At 40.2% G+C, this 16,689-nt stretch overlaps 1 protein-coding gene and 1 long non-coding RNA gene across 2 annotated transcripts in view; one reads left to right on the top strand and one right to left on the bottom strand.

Annotated features, from left to right (window-relative positions):
- Positions 1-2,232: 2,232 nt before the first annotated feature.
- LOC123926505 lies at positions 2,233-3,015 on the bottom strand. Its single transcript, XR_006815287.1, has 2 exons — positions 2,909-3,015; positions 2,233-2,459 (listed from the first exon to the last, which is right to left on the bottom strand). It is a non-coding gene; the product is annotated as an uncharacterized LOC123926505 (long non-coding RNA).
- Positions 3,016-3,224: 209 nt separating this feature from the next.
- ARMC1 (armadillo repeat containing 1) overlaps positions 3,225-16,689 on the top strand; it is a 34,448-nt gene continuing 20,983 nt past the window's right edge. The window contains exons 1-3 of the mRNA XM_045979328.1: positions 3,225-3,424; positions 10,646-10,866; positions 15,804-15,895. Of these exons, the coding sequence (XP_045835284.1) occupies positions 10,684-10,866; positions 15,804-15,895 (275 nt within the window). The 5' untranslated portion in view covers positions 3,225-3,424; positions 10,646-10,683. The remainder of the gene's footprint in view (positions 3,425-10,645; positions 10,867-15,803; positions 15,896-16,689) is intronic.

Here is a 16,689-nt window from a genome sequence, read left to right on the forward strand (position 1 = left end):
TTTTTGGATTTTGTTTTACACTTGAGTTTTTAATCCATCTGGAATTTAAGTTTTTTGGTAAATAATGTATATAAATACAATTTTATTTTCATTCATTCATTTCATTTACAATGTATATAAAAACAACTTTATTTTCATTCAGAGAAATAAAAGTGCTTCTATTTATAATTATTTCTCATCCTCTAAAATTTTCTATTTTGACATGATTTTTAGCCTACATATTATTTTGATAGTATGTGTATAAAATTTATGAATAAATAATACACATATATCAGAGCCATGTGCTCAAAACATTTTTAAGCTGCAAGTGGCACTTCATCAAAGGTTTTGGAAACCGCCATACTAGACCATAAACTCCTTAAGGACAGTAATTATGTTTTCTCTTATGTTTGAATCCAGTGCTAATACTGTCTCTAGTATATTGTATGTGTTCTGAAAATAGTTTTAAAATAATTGAATAAATGAAAACTGCCATTATCTGATTCATGGGTCTTAAGCAACACAGCTGTTAAGGAACTTGACATTCCAGCTGTGTCCTGTGGCAAGATATCGGAGGCTAAGAACAAGCAATGACTCATAACAGCAGGTAGTATAACTTTATTGGTGTCAAGTTCATACATTTTTAATATGGGAAAATAAATCCTTAAAGCCTTAAGAGACTTCATTGGGCTTGTAATCCATAGGTGCTTATGAAACGGATAATTATTTTTTGTGACTACAATCCTTGCCTTTTAAGGTCAGTCATCGAACTCTGTAGTGGCAGTTGGAGAGGAAGAATTAATCTTCTCAATACTTTAATGTCATGGGTGTGATTATATTTTACATTTTGAATTTCCAAAAGACAAAGACTCTATTAAACATACATTCTGCCAAAAACCTATGTCATCAATTACTAGTTGGGAATTACCATTTATAATTGACAAATAGACAATTACCGTTTGTGTTCTCCCTTTCTGATATACAAATTAATTTTAGAAAAAATAGCAAGTTGTAGCACCTGGCTGGCTCAGTTGGTTGTGAGTTCAAGCCCCATGTTGGGCATGGAACCTACTTAAGAAGAGAAAAAGCAAGTTTACTTTCTGTGTTATTGCATTGTTTTCAATAACAATACTGAACAAAATTTCATTTACTCAATCAAACGGATTATGTTTAACCTGTTTGTGTCCTTTGGACTTCCTATATTTACTTTTTTTAAAAAAATATTTTATTTATTCATTTGACAGAGAGAGACCACAAGTAGGCAGAGCAACAGACAGAGAGAGAGGGGGAAGCAGGCTCTCTGCTGAGCAGAGAGCCTGATGTGGGGCTCGATCCCAGGACCCTGGGATCATGACCTGAGCCGAAGGCAGAGGCTTTAACCCACTGAGCCACACAGGCACCCCCTATATTTACTTTTTTACAGCTTTTTTTTTTCTTATAGTAAATGTATGACGATTTTCTTTTACCCCCCCCCCCCCCCCCAAATTCCAACAGTTGGTTGGTCTGGTTATTACAAATCAGGCTGGTGCTTCTACCGCTGGACATTATGCATCATTTCTTTTTACTTTTTATTTTGGATTTAGTATTCACTTACAACCACTCCCTCTTCTGACTTGGGAAACAAACCATGCCAGAGACTTGGTTTTGCTATTGGTCAAACAGTGTGAAAGGGACCTTTTCTATTTATTCCACTCGCTCGTATTCTTCTTCTTGAGCTTGTTAGAAGGAATAAGATAACCAAGATTACAAAGAGGCAAAGAAATTTGAGCAGAAGTAACTGTTTGGATTTTATTTTTTTTTTTTAAGATTTTTATTTATTTATTTATTTGACAGAGAGAGATCACAAGTAGACAGAGAGGCAGACAGAGAGAGTGAGAGGGAAGCAGGCTCCCCGCCAAGCAGAGAGCCCGATGCGGGACTCGATCCCAGGACCCTGAGATCATGACCTGAGCCGAAGGCAGCGGCTTAAACCACTGAGCCACCCAGGCGCCCTGGATTTTATTTTTTAGTTTTCTTTTAAGTATTTATTTATTTGACAGAAAGAGAGTACAAGCAGGGGGAGCGGCAGGAAGGAGAAGCAAGCTCCCGCTGAGCAGAGACATCCTGGGATCATGACCTAAGGGGCAGACATACTCTTAACCCACCGAGCCATCCAGGCACCCCAGGTGTTTTGGATTTTAAATTCACTTAGGAATCAAAGTATTGGAGACAATTGCATAGAACACAGTCTGGAAAATCCTCCCCCTCCCCCCCAAGTAAGCTCTACATCCAACTTGGGGCTTTAACTCAGGATCTGGAGAGTTGCCTGCTGTATGACTGAGCAAGCTTGGCGCCCCGGGGATATTTGTTCTTATGCACTCTCTTTCCCCATTAGAGGCCTCTTGAATTCCTTGAGCTACGTGGCAAAAACAAATTGTGAGACTCCAGACTCCATTCAGTTAAGTTATTGGGTGCAGTGGATGCATTATTCTCAGACTGGCCTGTGGAATTTAAAATACACTTACATTTAGAGAAACAGCTTTAAAAACCAAGATCTGTACTTAAGCAAAACAAAACCGCCAGTGCCTAGCATTGATAAAAGTATATAAATCCTTACTGTTATAAACTAAATAGAAGACAATATCTATAAAATACTTCATGAGGATTTGAGAAGATTCTCTCTGAATGTAAGTCCGTTCCCTTACAAGAAAAAAAAAAAGCCTTCCAATAAGAAGTTATTATTTAAGATAAAAAACTGTACTTCGCAGCCTTCGCGCTTAGGAACACAGTGAACACTAAGAAGAAATGAACGCAATCCAAAAAACACCTAACATAGGGTTAATGTTCTTACCAAAAACTAAAAAAACTTTAATAATTAGGACTCACAAAAACGAAGAAATATCACGAAAATACTTTATTCCCCCTGAAAGAGCTGCCAAGAAATACGTACCATTTGAATTTCTGAACGCAGGAGCGGACAGGTTACTTCGGCGCGGGAATGCTGGGAATTGTAGTTGGGAAACTAAAACGGTTTCTCCGCCCGGATGCAAGTTTCTTCGCCCAATGCTTAGCGGACCGAGACTCGTTCGGTCCAAGGCCGATGTTCCTGTGCTCTCATTGGACCCTTCCGTTCAACCCTTAGTGCATTTCCCCTAGATCACCAATGAACGCTTTAGTTTAAGAAGGCCTTTACGTACTGGGCGTCTTAGCCTCGCGTTGGAATGCTATCAGCCAATGAGAGGCCAGAACTGACAGATGTTGCAGGGTCATGGGGGAGAGTCCGTACAGCCTTTCCCCGCCAGCGTCCTCGGTCTTTGGCACCTCGAGTTAACCTGGTCGTTTGCTACCTCTGAGGCCGCGTCTGCCGACGGGGGGACCCGCTCTGCGGCTCCTGGGCCCCTCTGCCTCATTCGTTGGTGTGGCCCTGATGGTGCGGCAGGCTCTAGACTCCTGAATCTCTGGCGCGGTATGTAAGGGTCTAGGGGAGGCAGACAAAGCGGTGGAGCCGGGAAGGCCGCGGAGAGCGGCCCCTGCATCAAATCTTCGAGTCGGCCTGGGCTGAGGCGCTCTCCTCTGGCCTTCCCGGGACCCAGCAGTACGTCCCACCAAGCGCTTTAAAGCGCCTTGTCCCGATATGTCCTGTAAAAATCTTAGCTTTGTTCATTTCCTCTTCATCCCCGGCACTCCAATTTTTTCGAACCCTGGCGTTAATGGCTGTCATCTCACTTCATCTCTCCAGCTTGTTCTTTGGTAACTGTTTTGTGCACCTGCATGTCTGCTAGGAGTGGAAGGACATTGTGTTTGTCTCTATTCAAGAGAGATCAGCTTTCACATTCCTGTATTTTAATAACTTCTTGGAGGCCTTAGTGCAGTTAGCAACTACTTTCGTGATAGTGCACTGATGTGCTAGGGAGGTGCAGAACATACCCCAACACCTGGTGGAATAGAAGTACCACAGGATCAAGTATATTGTTCTTGTTTGGTAACTGCTGGTGCTCGCCTCAAGTTATTTTCTTGATCCTGACAATCCTTGGGGATTATTGAGAGGAAACTGAGGCCCAACTTCTCCAAGAGTTACAGTTAGTTGCTAGTAAAGTAAAGCCAGATCTGAACTCAATCAGGTTATTTTTTAAAAACTTGCTTAACTGAATATGGATTTAGGTTGTGGGTATGTGCTCTCTGCAGCTCTTAGTTGTAAGAGATCTAAATCATTCTTTGAACTGAGTGGTAGGTTTTGGCTGAAGAATTGAAAATCATAATTATAGTCTCATATGTATCACCTAAATTCCCAGTTCCATCCAGCAGGATAGGCCTCACCTGGGAGCTTTTTGGAAATGCAGAATCTCAAGCCTCACTCCATCTGCTGAATCAGATCTGCTTTTGAACAAGATCCCTTAGATAATCAGAGTACTCTTTTAAAGTTTGGGTAGCATGTATTGTCTTATGATCTCTTTGTCCAAATTAAGCTAAACAAAAAGAGAAAATAAAACAGAAAGGTTTTTTCACGTTTTCCTCATTTGCTAGTGAGGCTTTGATTTTTCCTTATGTCTGTATTGGCAACTTTAGCTTAGCAGCCAAAAATTTAAAACAGAAAAGAATATTTAAAAAGTAATTAAAAGCTAACTTGTAAGTCATCGGGTATTGGTCAAAAAAAAATAAAATGATTGAGACAAGAGAGATATTAAATAATGCTGCTAACAAAATTTCAAGAATCTTCTGTTTACTTACAAATCTGTACACAAGTTCTCCACCATAATTTCCCCCCACAATTTTCTTCTTTTGATGAAAAGCTTCCATTTTCTTTGGAAGGAGTCAGTAAATTTGCTACTGCTAGGGGTTTGCTATACTAGTGGGGGTTTATTTTAGTTTATTTATTTGGTTATCTGGTAATGAAACCAAAACATGGTCCCAAATTTACTTACTGTCATGTTGCATGATAATTAAAGAAAGTATTTCGTAGAATTTAAATGTTCAGGGTTTTATTCAGATGTTCCCAGCCATATTAAAAGGACATGCAGTTATCGACCACCGTTAAGTTTTAATTGCTCATATTTGCACCAGGAATCACCTGTGTGCTTATTAAAATCATGTGTTGGGCCCTACCTCCAAGGATTCCTAGTGAGGTCTGGGTATGGGCCTTGGAATCTGCATTTTAATAATCCCAGCCTGCTGATGCAGGCTGTCCAGGTCCACATTTCTCAGCATTAGTATTTTTTTTTTTTAAAGATTTTATTTATTTATTTGACAGAAATCACAAGAGAGGCCGGCAGAGAGAGAGGAAGGGAAGCAGGCTCTCCACTGAGCAGAGAGCCTGATGTGGGACTCTATCCCAGGACCCTGAGATCATGACCTGAGCTGAAGGCAGCGGCTTAACCCACTGAGCCACCCAGGCGCCCCAGCATTAGTATTTTATTTTTTTTTATTTTATTTTTTTTTTTTTTAAAGATTTTATTTATTTACCCGACAGAAAGAGATCACAAGTAGGCAGAGAGGCAGGCAGAGAGAGAGAGAAGCAGGCCCCCCGCCGAGCAGAGAGCCCGATGCGGGACTCGATCCCAGGACCCTGAGATCATGACCTGAGCCGAAGGCAGTGGCTTATCCCACTGAGCCACCCAGGCGCCCAGCATTAGTTATTTTAAATGAAAAGTGCAACTATAAAGCAAGCTTCTTTTCTTTTCTTTTCTTTTTTTTTTTTTTGAAATACTTTATTTATTTATTTGAGAGAGTCAGGGAGAACAGTAGAGGAGCAGGCAGAGGAGCAGACTCCCAATATGGGGCCCTATCCTGGGACGCTGGGATCATGACCTGAGCTGAAGGCAGATGCTTAACCCACTGAGCCATGTAGGCACCCGGCAAGCTTATTTTCTTTTGAACCTAATTTAGTACTACTTATTAGAAGAAGAAGAGAGCTGTTTTGTTTTGTTTTTTTAACTTAAGTTTTGGTTCATTGGTTGCTACAAAATTACTCAGATAAATGTATTTAAAATGTTATATGAAAATTGTTTTGAGGAATGCCTGGGTGGCTCATTTGGTTAAGTGTTTACCTTCTGTTCAGGTCATGATCCCAGGGGTCTTGGGATGGAGCCCCGAATCTTCTCCCATTTCCTCTGCCTGCTGCTCCACCCTGCTTCTTCTCTCTTTCTGTCAGATAAATAAACAAAATTAAAAATATATATATATTTTGAGATTTGCCAATTTGAGAATAAGAGAGGGTAAGATAGATGAATACCAAAACGTATCATTTAAAAACATTTTTTCCAGCCTGGGAAGGCTAACATTTTTATCAAACAATTTGAGTGTGTGAAAATGCTACAATTAACACAAAGACTAAATGTATCTAATACATGAATTGGCGATAAAGTTCCAACTTTTGCTTACCTGTTTCCATTTTCTCAACTGTTCCATAGCTATCTTTTAAAAACGTCTATGTGAATTCCTCAGTCCCCAGAAATATTGATCATTTAACAGGATTCAGGCAATTCTCAGAAAAACTTGATTTTGGCAAGAATATTAAATAAGAAAAATAAACTCTAACACTGAGGAAATCTCTTAAAGTTTTACCTAAAAATCATCTAATTTAGGGGAGAAATCATAGCTTCTTTCTACCTTTCTTGCATTCATGCCACAGGAAATGCAGTGCTTGACCAGAGCTTCTGCCTCTGTTGTGTTAGGATTTTTTTTTTTTAAAGATTTTGTTTATTTTATTTATTTGACAGAGAGAAATCACAAGAGAGGCAGGCAGAGAGAGAGGAAGGGAAGCAGGCTCTCCGCTGAGCAGAGAGCCCAATGCGGGACTCGATCCCAGGACCCCGACCTGAGCTGAAGGCAGCGGCTTAACCCACTAAGCCACCCAGGCGCCCCTAGGATTTTTGATGCCTTGTGATATTCCTGACTTTTTCCTTGGAAGATCTTATTTGAGTCCTCTCCTTCTCCATGGGCTTTGAAAACTGAAAGTTTTGAATGTTTTGGCTTTTATTCATGTCAAAGGAACAAGAAAGGCCATAAGGTTTTTAGCATCATTTAAACTGAATGATTAAATGTATCTAAGGACTCCTTAGCTAAGAATGGAGCTCTCCGGTTACACAGCCAGAGGTGAATGCAAAAGGACCCCTTCCAGTGTATTTGGTTCTTAAATGTAACTTGGCTCTTGGGCCTTTGAGCCAGTAATTGGTTCTTCAGGTTCCAGTTTGGATAAGATTTGTGCTGTTGACAGCACTTTATAAAGCTCATGGATAAGGTGGTTTGTAAACAGAGATATTGAGGATATTGAAAATAGAGGCAGCATGCTCCCAGACCCATTAGTCTTATCTCTGTGCGTTCAGTTTGTTGCTTTTTTTCTAAATTTTTTTTAGATTTTTTTTTAAGGTTTTATTTATTTATTTGGCAGAGATCACAAGTAGGCAGAGAGGCAGACAGAGAGAGAAGAGGAAGCAGGTTCCCCAATGAGCAGAGAGCCTGATGCGAGGCTCAATCCCATGACCCTAGGATCATGACCCGAGCTGATGGCAGAGCCTTTAACCCGCTGAGCCACCTAGGTACCCCTCTAAATTTTTTTAAATTGCCAAGTATAATATTTTCATTTTTTTAAAATAACCTGCCAAATACTATCTTGTTAAAGCCCTGTTTTCTGAGTCCTTTATTTTGCATTTGCTTGCATACCTAAAAAAACTAATGTATTTTATCTTGAATAGGATTTCTTTTTGCCATATTATATGAATTAAACTTGCTTAGCATTGGTTTTAAATTGCTTAGAAGTCATTCCAATACCATTTATTGAGTAATCTTACTATTTTTCTTTTTAAATATTTTATTTATTTATTTATTTGACAGAGGGAGAGAGAGATCACAAGTAGGCAGAGAGGCAGGCAGAGAGAGAGGGGGAAGCAGGCTCCCTGCTGAGCAGAGAGCCCGATGTGGGGCTTAATCCCAGGTCCCTGGGATCACGACCCGAGCTGAAGGCAGAGGCTTTAACCCACTGAGCCACCCAGGTGCTCCATAATCTTACTATTTTTTTTTTAAAGATTTTATTTATTTATTTGACAGAGAACACAAGCAGGCAGAGAGGCAGGCGGAGAGAGAGGGGGAAGCAGGCTCCCCGCTGAGCAGAGAGCCCAATGCTGGGCTCAATCCCAGGACCCTGAGATCAGGGCCTGAGCCAAAGGCAGAGGCTTTAACCCACTGAGCCACCCAGGCACCCCTAATCTTACTATTTTTTGATCGATTTTTGGTTCCATGTAACTGAACACTATTTATTGAGCATTTACAATGTGCTAAGCACCAGTGCTTTTCATGTATTTCCCTTTTATTTAGACAATACACTTTTTTAAAAAAAGATTTTATTTATTTATTGGACAGACAGAGATCACAAGTAGGCAGAGAGGCAGGCAGAGAGAGAGAGGAGGAAGCAGGCTCCCTGCTGAGCAGAGAGCCTGATGCAGGGCTCGATCCCAGCACCCTAGGATCATGACCTAAGCCGAAGGCAGAGGCTTTAACCCACTGAGCCATCCAGGCGCCCCTAGACAATACACTTTTGATAGCTGCTATAATTAGCCCTAAGTTACAGATGAAGAAACTGAGACAAAGAGTAAGGGATTTGCCCGAAATCATATTTACCAAGCAGTGGAGCCTTGGTCTGACTCACTGAGAGCCTGCTTTCTTATATTGAATGTGTAAGTAATTTTCCTGGGAGAAGTATCTTTCTATTGTGCAGCCCCCCCCCCCCCAATATCTGGTAAGGCCAGTTCTGCATTATTACCTTTGCTCCCCAAAATAGCCTTTAGTAGTCTTTCTGGAGTTACAGAAAAATTTTGTCCATCTCCTCCCTTTCCTAATTGGCATTGTTTTTGAAGTTGATACTAACCATACATATTTATTTATTCATGGAAAGTATTTACATCTTTATAGTCTTTTTTTTTTAATTTTTTTTTAAAGATTTTATTTATTTATTTGACAGAGAGAGAGATCACAAGTAGGCAGAGAGGCAGGCAGAGAGAGAGGAGGAAGCAGGCTCCCCGTGGAGCAGAGAGCCCAATGTGGGGCTCGATCCCAGGACCCTGAGATCATGACCTGAGCCGAAGGCAGCGGTTTAATCCACTGAGCCACCCAGGCGCCCCACATCTTTATAGTCTTAATAATAAGAAATGTGCAATGTAACTTGGTGAATGGAAGTTATTATTTTTAACTTTCTGCACATATGAAGATTATTCCTTGATATTTTGTTTCTTTGGCTTTTGTATGTTTAGCATATTTTCTAAAATATCCAGGTTTGCTTTTATGGGGAAAAGGTACGCAAATTTAAAAGGACTGCATGGACGTGTGCCTGGGTGGCTTAGTGAGCTAAGCAACTGACCCTTGATTTTTGGCTCAGAGTCCTGGGATCAAACCCCACATCTCACTCAGTGCTCAGGGTGGAGGCTGCTGGAGCTTTTCTCCTTCTCCCTCTACTCCTGCCCCCACGCATGCACGTGAACTCTCTCTCATTCTCTCTCAAATGAATAAATCTTTAAAAAAAAGTACTATGTGGAAAAAAAAATAAAAAGACTATGGAAGAAACAAGCAGGGTTGCTGGAGGGTAGAGGGGTGATGGACATTAAACAGGGCACGTGATTTAAGGAGCACATAAGACTGATGAATCACTGACCTTTGCCTCTCAAACCAATAGTATATTATATATTAGTTAGTTAAATTTAAATAAAAATTTAAAATAAAAAGGCTATGGAAAGTGGAAAGATTGTTGTTTAGGAGATAAGATTTTATTTATTTAAGAGATTTTATTTATTTGACAGGCAGGCAGAGAGAGAGTGGGGGAAGTAGGCTCCCCACTGAGCAGAGAACCCGATGTGGGGCTCGATCCCAGGACCCTGAGATCATGACCAGAGCTGGAGGCAGAGGCTTAACCCACTGAGCCACCCAGGTGCCCCAGGAGATAAGATTTTAGTGCACTTTTATACTCACTAGATTTCGTCACATGGGCAAATTATTTAACTTCTCTGTGACTGTTTCCTTATCTGTCAAATGAATTACCTCAAATTGTGTTCCATTCTCCTGAATATGGCACACTCAAGAGATGGACAGGTGTGTTTAGATTCAGTTCGTATTCACTGGGATCTTCCTAACTCCTGGGGCCTGACACAGGGTGAAATACCCTTCTTGGCGTGTTTTTTGTTCACAGCCTTTTTTGACTCCCTCCTTTTTCCTAGGGGTTTTTATCTTTTGTAAACCCAGTATGCTGGGTTTTGTTCCTAGATGAATAAGAAAAAAAGCTTTCAGCTAGCCACGTTCCCTGAGGCACTTGTGTTAGGCTCCAGAACTGTTCTAGAGGAAAAAAGCACTGGCAGTGGTATAATTTGAAAAGTATAGTGCGGGTTATGAGCTTTAACTGTAAAGATCCTGTTTATTGTGACTTTAGTGTTAAAATATGTATTGCTAAAATGGAATTTATTGGAATATTGAAGGTGACATATGTTCTTTAAATGTGCGCATAAATAACTTGGTTTTTGGTGTTTTTTTTTTTTAAACTCAGCTTCTTATGTTCATTTTACTTAAACTGTGGAATTGGCAAGTCTCAAGTTTTTGTGTGATTTAGATTCATCTGTTTCTTTCTAAAGGTGTTGTAATCCTGATTATTTGACAAATGCCAGAACGTACCTCAGCAGCCTAGAACTAATTTTGCAAACTGTTTCTACAGAATTTAAGAAGATTTTGTTCATGTATATGGCATAGAAGATGAATTCGTCCTCCTCCACGATGAATGAAGAACCTGATGCTCTCTCGGTAGTTAACCAGCTCCGGGATCTAGCAGCAGATCCATTAAATAGAAGAGCCATTGTCCAGGACCAGGGATGTCTCCCTGGCCTTATTTTGTTTATGGATCATCCCAACCCCCCAGTTGTCCACTCAGCTTTGCTCGTAAGTTGCCTTTAGTAATTTTAATATCAGTGTGACAATTCTGCAATTCAGAAGAATTTGAAAAAGTTAGATGACATAACAAATTAAAAGTGACTATAGAGCAAATAGTAAGTCTGTATTTCTGCATGTGCAGACTCATGTGTGTCTGTGTGTATGGTCCTTTGACATAAATGGTAGCATACCGCATGCATGGAATGTTCTGCGACTTCCTTTTTTCACTTACTAAGAAAGCTTGACTATTGTATCATTTCAGTATGGATAGACACATTAAAAAGATACTTGTTTTGTTTTTATTTTATAATACTTTTGTTAAGGTCTGAATCACATACAAGTTACTTATTTAAAGTGTGTCATTCATTGGTTTTTAGTGTATTCAGAGTTGCAGAGCCATCAGTACAATAAATGTTAGAACATTTTCATCACCTTAGAAAGAAACTCCTCTACCTGTTCCTTCCCAGCACCTCTTCCCCAAATAACCTCTTTAGATCTCTGTATTTGCCTATTTGGGCAAAAAAAAAAAAAAAAAGCCTATATATTTTTTTTCATAAATAGAATCATGTAACACGTCGCTTTTGTGACTGACTGCTTTCGCTGAACATGATGTTTTCAAGATTCATCTATATTGTCACATGTCTAGTACTGCTTTCCTTTTTATGGCCAAATAATACTCCATTGTAGGGAAATGCCACATTCTCTCTCTCTCTCTTTTTTTTTTTTAAGATTTTATTTGTTTATTTGACAGATCTCAAGTAGGCAGAGAGGCAGGCAGAGAGAGCGGGGAAGCAGGCTCCCCACTGAGCAGAGAGCCCGATGTGGGGCTCAATCCCAGGACCCTGAGATCATGACATGAATGAAGGCAGAGGCTTTAACCCACTGAGCCACCCAGGCGCCCTCCACATTCTCTTTATCCACCTGTCAGTAGATGGACAAAGCACTTGTTTTCATAGAAGATGGGGGGGAAAGATGAGGAAAGGAGAGGAAAAGAGAAAAACCTACAGGATCATAGCTAATAATGTAGAAGGAACTACCATGTTATGAAAATGTGGGAACTAGAGGAAAGTGAAAGAACAATTTAAAGCAATCAGGCAACAGAATGTGATAATTACAGTAGGACAAATAATCTGGTTCTGTGAACAGAAAATGACATTAAAAAGAAAGACAGTTGGGGTGGAGGAGAGGAATAGTGGTAACTGTTGAAGATTAAAAGTGCCTTGGGAGACTTAATCAGCAAAGGGTAATGTGTGGACCTGATTTGGTTCCTAATTTGAACAAATCAAACATAAACATATCTTTTTAGATATTTTGAAATGAATATGGATTGGATAGTAGGTATTAAAGAGTCATTATTACTTGTGCAGGGTATACGTTCATGAAGAGTGTTGGGCTCTAGATAGGGACTTGGGCCTGAAGGTAGGGTGGGTTTTTTTGGTGGGCTAGACTTGGCTCTATTTATCTAATTGTCAGAGAGAGCACAAGCACAAGCAGGGGGAGCAGGCAGAGGGAGAAGCATGTTCTCTGCTGAGCAGGGAGCCTGAGGTGGGACTTGATCCCCGGACCCTGTTTCATCACCTGAGCCAAAACAAATGCAGAGGCTTAACTGACAGAGCCGCACAGGCGTCCTTGACTTGGCTCTATTTAAATTCAGAAGGCTAGGGTCTGCCAGAGTAGAAGTTGTTTGAGGAGGCTCTTAGAGTTGTTATAGAAAATGGGACAGGTTGCTAACTGAGGAGAATGGTGAGATTGTTACAGTAGTTCTGAAGGCCGGATTAGCTTGGTAACACTGAATTGATAAGATACTTTAGGCTTAAGAAACTCGTTTTTCACCTCCCTTGAGGCCCCTGTGGGCGCTGAGAGCCAAATAGTTGGATTTGGTCAGAGTTGATTCTTGGCCAGGTAAGTTAGGTCTAGAGGGTAGGCAAGGAATTCAGGATTTTGACAAGGGTAGTTGAAATGATAGCCTGTATATGCCAGGCTGAGCTGGAAGGGAGGTCAAGTCATGGAGGGACAGAGCTAGAGAGAAAAGAGAGGAATAGTTTGAAGAGCATGTGTGGTGTTTTTATAATTCCGTTTTCTTGTCACTCTTACCTTATAAGCTATACTCCTTTCTTTGGTTTCATAATGATTTCTACCGAGAATTCTGTAATTCTTACCTTTGTTCCTCTTTACATAATTCCTTTTTCTGTGTTTTTTTGATTTTATCACTGTTTTCTAGCAATGATTATGATGTGCTTTGGATGGATGGTTTTCTTTGTGTCTTATTTTTATTGTTCTCTTGGGATTTGTTGAGCTACTTGGATATGTGTTTTTAAAGTTTTCATTAATTTGGGGAAGTTGTCATCCACTATTTTTTCAGGTTTTTTTTTTTTTTTAAAGATTTTATTTATTTACCCGACAGAGATTACAAGTAGGCAGAGAGGCAGGCAGAGAGAGAGAGGAGGAAGCAGGCTCCCTGCTGAGTAGAGAGCCTGATGTGGGGCTCGATCCCAGGACCCCAGGATCATGACCTGAGCCGAAGGCAGAGGCCTTAACCCACTGAACCACCCAGGCGCCCCTCAGGTTTTTTTTTTAATGCCTCCTCACTTCTCTTCCAGTACTCCAGTTTCATATATGTTAAATATTTCAAGTTGTCCTACAGGTCATTGTTGTGTTGCTCTAATTTTTTTTTTTTCCTTTAAGTCTTCCACCCCCCTCTGATCTTCATCTTGGATAGTTTCTGTTGCTACATTTTAAGTTCACTGATCTTTTTTTCTGTGGTGTCTAATCTGTTCTTAACCCATCCAGTGTTGTTTTCATTTCCGATATTTTATTTTTGTCCGCGAGAAGTTATATTTGGAGCTTTTTAATATCTTCCATTTCTTTCCTCACCATGCTCATGTTTTCCTACTCATCCTTGAACATATGGAGCATATTTATAATAGCTGTTTTAAATGGCTTTATTTTCTAATTCCATCTCTGTCACATCTTGGTCTGTTTCTGTTGATTTTTTCCCCCCTCCTGGTCAGATCCTTCTCTTTTATTCTGCTCTGCCAATTCTAGTCACCTAGGGTGTTTTCTTACACCTGCCAATTCTCAGAGTCTGTTGGACACCAGCTGGGTGTCCAGCAATTGAGTTCAGTTCAGTCTACCCACCTGGTGTTAAGTGTCAAACCCCCCAAATTTAAGGCTCACTCCCACAAGACTTTCTGGACTTCAAAGGCCAGTTGCAAGTATTCAGGTCACCCGAATTTCTGACTGAGCAGCTATAAATTGGGTGTTCCAGTGGCTCCCTTCTCAAGTTTGATAATTTACTAGAATGGCTCCAGATCTCAGGAAACTACTTTACTTACATGTTCTAGTTTATTATAAAGGGTACAAATGAATAGGTTTATGGGGCAAGGTCTGGAGGGGTCTTGAGTGGAGTACCATCTGTCCTGTGGAGTTGAGGTGTGCCACACTCCTGGCAGATGGATTTATTCCCCACTTCAGAAACTCTGAATCTCCTTGTGCAAGAGTTTTATAGAGCTTAATCTCCAGCACCTCTCCACCTCCAGCCAATAGGTGGGGCTGAAATTTCCCACCCTGTAATCTCTTGGTCTTTCTAGTGACCAGCCACATTGAGGCTATCTTGGAGCCTCTGCCCAGCTCACTTCTTTTAAATAAACCCTGGTGTGATCAAAAAGGCTGCCTTATGAGTAACAAAAGAAACTGCTCTCATTCTGAAAATTGCAAGGGCTTTAGGAGCTCTGCAAATGGGCAAAGACCAAATATTTATTTTTTTTAAACTGCACCACCCTAACCTCCCCACCTCTGATCTCTGCATCCGTAACTCAGCAAGATCACTGGGCTCCTTTTGGGTTCCCACTCCCTGTACTAATCTGAAAACTGCCTCCAGAGCCTTAAGTTGGGGGCAATTACAAGGCCTTCCTCATCATTTCTCTTCTCTCAGACGTCACAGTCCTATGCTGCCTCTTGTTTAGTATGTTTAAGGTATGTTGTCGTGTTTGTTAGTTTTTTGCGGAGGGAGGCAGTTCCCGCAACAGTTAATCCTTTATGGACTGAGATGAAAATCAAAGTTAGGAGAAGTTGCAGAAATTGTGGGAGATTATAGTCAGAGAGGGGTCTTTGAATTTTTGATTTGGTAGGTGGTACCATTTTCATTGGGAAATGTAGCATAGAGGACCAGTAGAAAATGTGAAGGTCAGTAGGCTGAGATGGCAGAGTTTTGGGTGGTGTAGTTCACAGACCTATTCCTGAGAAGCAGTTGCCAAAGTCTTCGGTAAATGATGAGTGATTAGGAATGAAATCCTCAAAAGAATCAGAATGTGAAAGAAATACTTGCAAAAATGTACTTTACATTTTTGATTACACGTCAATAAAAAATAAATTTAAAAAAGTCTACTTTACATTTTAAGAAAAAAGCACCATAGAAGTTAAGCTCCCAAAATAGAAATTTGTGTGAGTTTATCTTTTGCTTTTCAGTAAAAAGAGGACATTTTAAAGGTGAATTGTAAAACTAGAAACAGTTCATTCTGTAAAGGTTGTTGTATGTTTTGCCTCTCTCAGCAGTTTCTTTTAATTAATATGTAAAAAGCATCTAGGGAAATGGTGGCTATTGGGACTACTCCCTGAAATTAATAAATAGAATGTGGTTCGTTATATCCCTGTCAGGATGAAGTGGCAAAAAGGAAGCCAGAACAACCTAATTTTGACCTTGCAGATAAGTTAGGAGCCATCATTTCAAAGAGCAGATTCAGCTGCTTCAGCTCAAAGGATCATTTCTCCCCTAGGGGACTGCTCTGATTATCACATTTAAAGAGTTTCTAAACACTTCAAAACCAATTGATTCCAAAAACAAAAACCTATTTTGCTCTCTTTTTTCCTCTTGCAGTAGGTTAGTAACTGGTTTAGTTTTGAATAGTCTGGAGTTGTGAATTAACCTGTCACTGTTTTTGCTGTAGGCTCTTCGGTACTTGGCAGAATGCCGTGCTAACAGAGAAAAGATGAAAGGAGAACTGGGGATGATGTTAAGCCTGCAAAATGTTATACAGAAGTAAGTACAATAGAGGGTGTCTCCTAAGGCAGTAGAAAAATGGATCTTCCTGTTAAATGGATGCTGATTGTCAGTATATCAGTTTACTGAAATTTTTATTCTGATATGAAAGCATGCTTTTGTGGGTTGTATGTCCAGAAATGTTCTGATGGTCAGTGTTCTTGATTATTCTTAAACACTGATATTAATAGTACTTGTGAAAATGCTCAAGTTTTATTTAAAATATTGATAAATATGGTACTTTTGAATCATATCTTTAAAAAGAGAAAATCCTACCTTGTATGAAGTTCTGTGAGGTATATGTAAATGGATTTGCTAGCAAAGCAACACAAGTTACTAATCACATTTGAAAGTATGCAGTACTTGGAGCACGCCTGGGTGGCTTAGTCGGTTAAGTGTCTGCCTTTGACTCAGGTCATGATCCCAGGGTCCTGGAATCTAGTCCCACTTCAGGCTCCTTGCTCAGTGGAGAGCATGCTTCTTCCTCTCCCTCTGCTGCTCCCCCTGCTTGTGTTCTCTCTCTCTCTCTGTCAAATAACTAAAATCTTAAAAAAAAAAAAAAGTAATATTACAGTACCCTACAAAGTTCTTTTGCTACTTCACTCCTATCTTATTGAAAAGAACCTTTATTAAATATCATGGCAAAAAGGGCTTTTTAAAATTTTATTTTATTTATATGACAGACAGAGATCACAATTAGGCAGAGGGGCAGGCAGAGAGAGAGGAGGAAGTAGGCTCGCCGCTGAGCAGAGAGCCCGATGCAGGGCTCGATCCTAGGACCCTGGGGATCATGA

The sequence above is a fragment of the Meles meles genome, chromosome 1 (genome assembly GCF_922984935.1).
Source record: "Meles meles chromosome 1, mMelMel3.1 paternal haplotype, whole genome shotgun sequence".
In the NCBI taxonomy this organism is placed as follows: Eukaryota; Metazoa; Chordata; class Mammalia; order Carnivora; family Mustelidae; genus Meles; species Meles meles.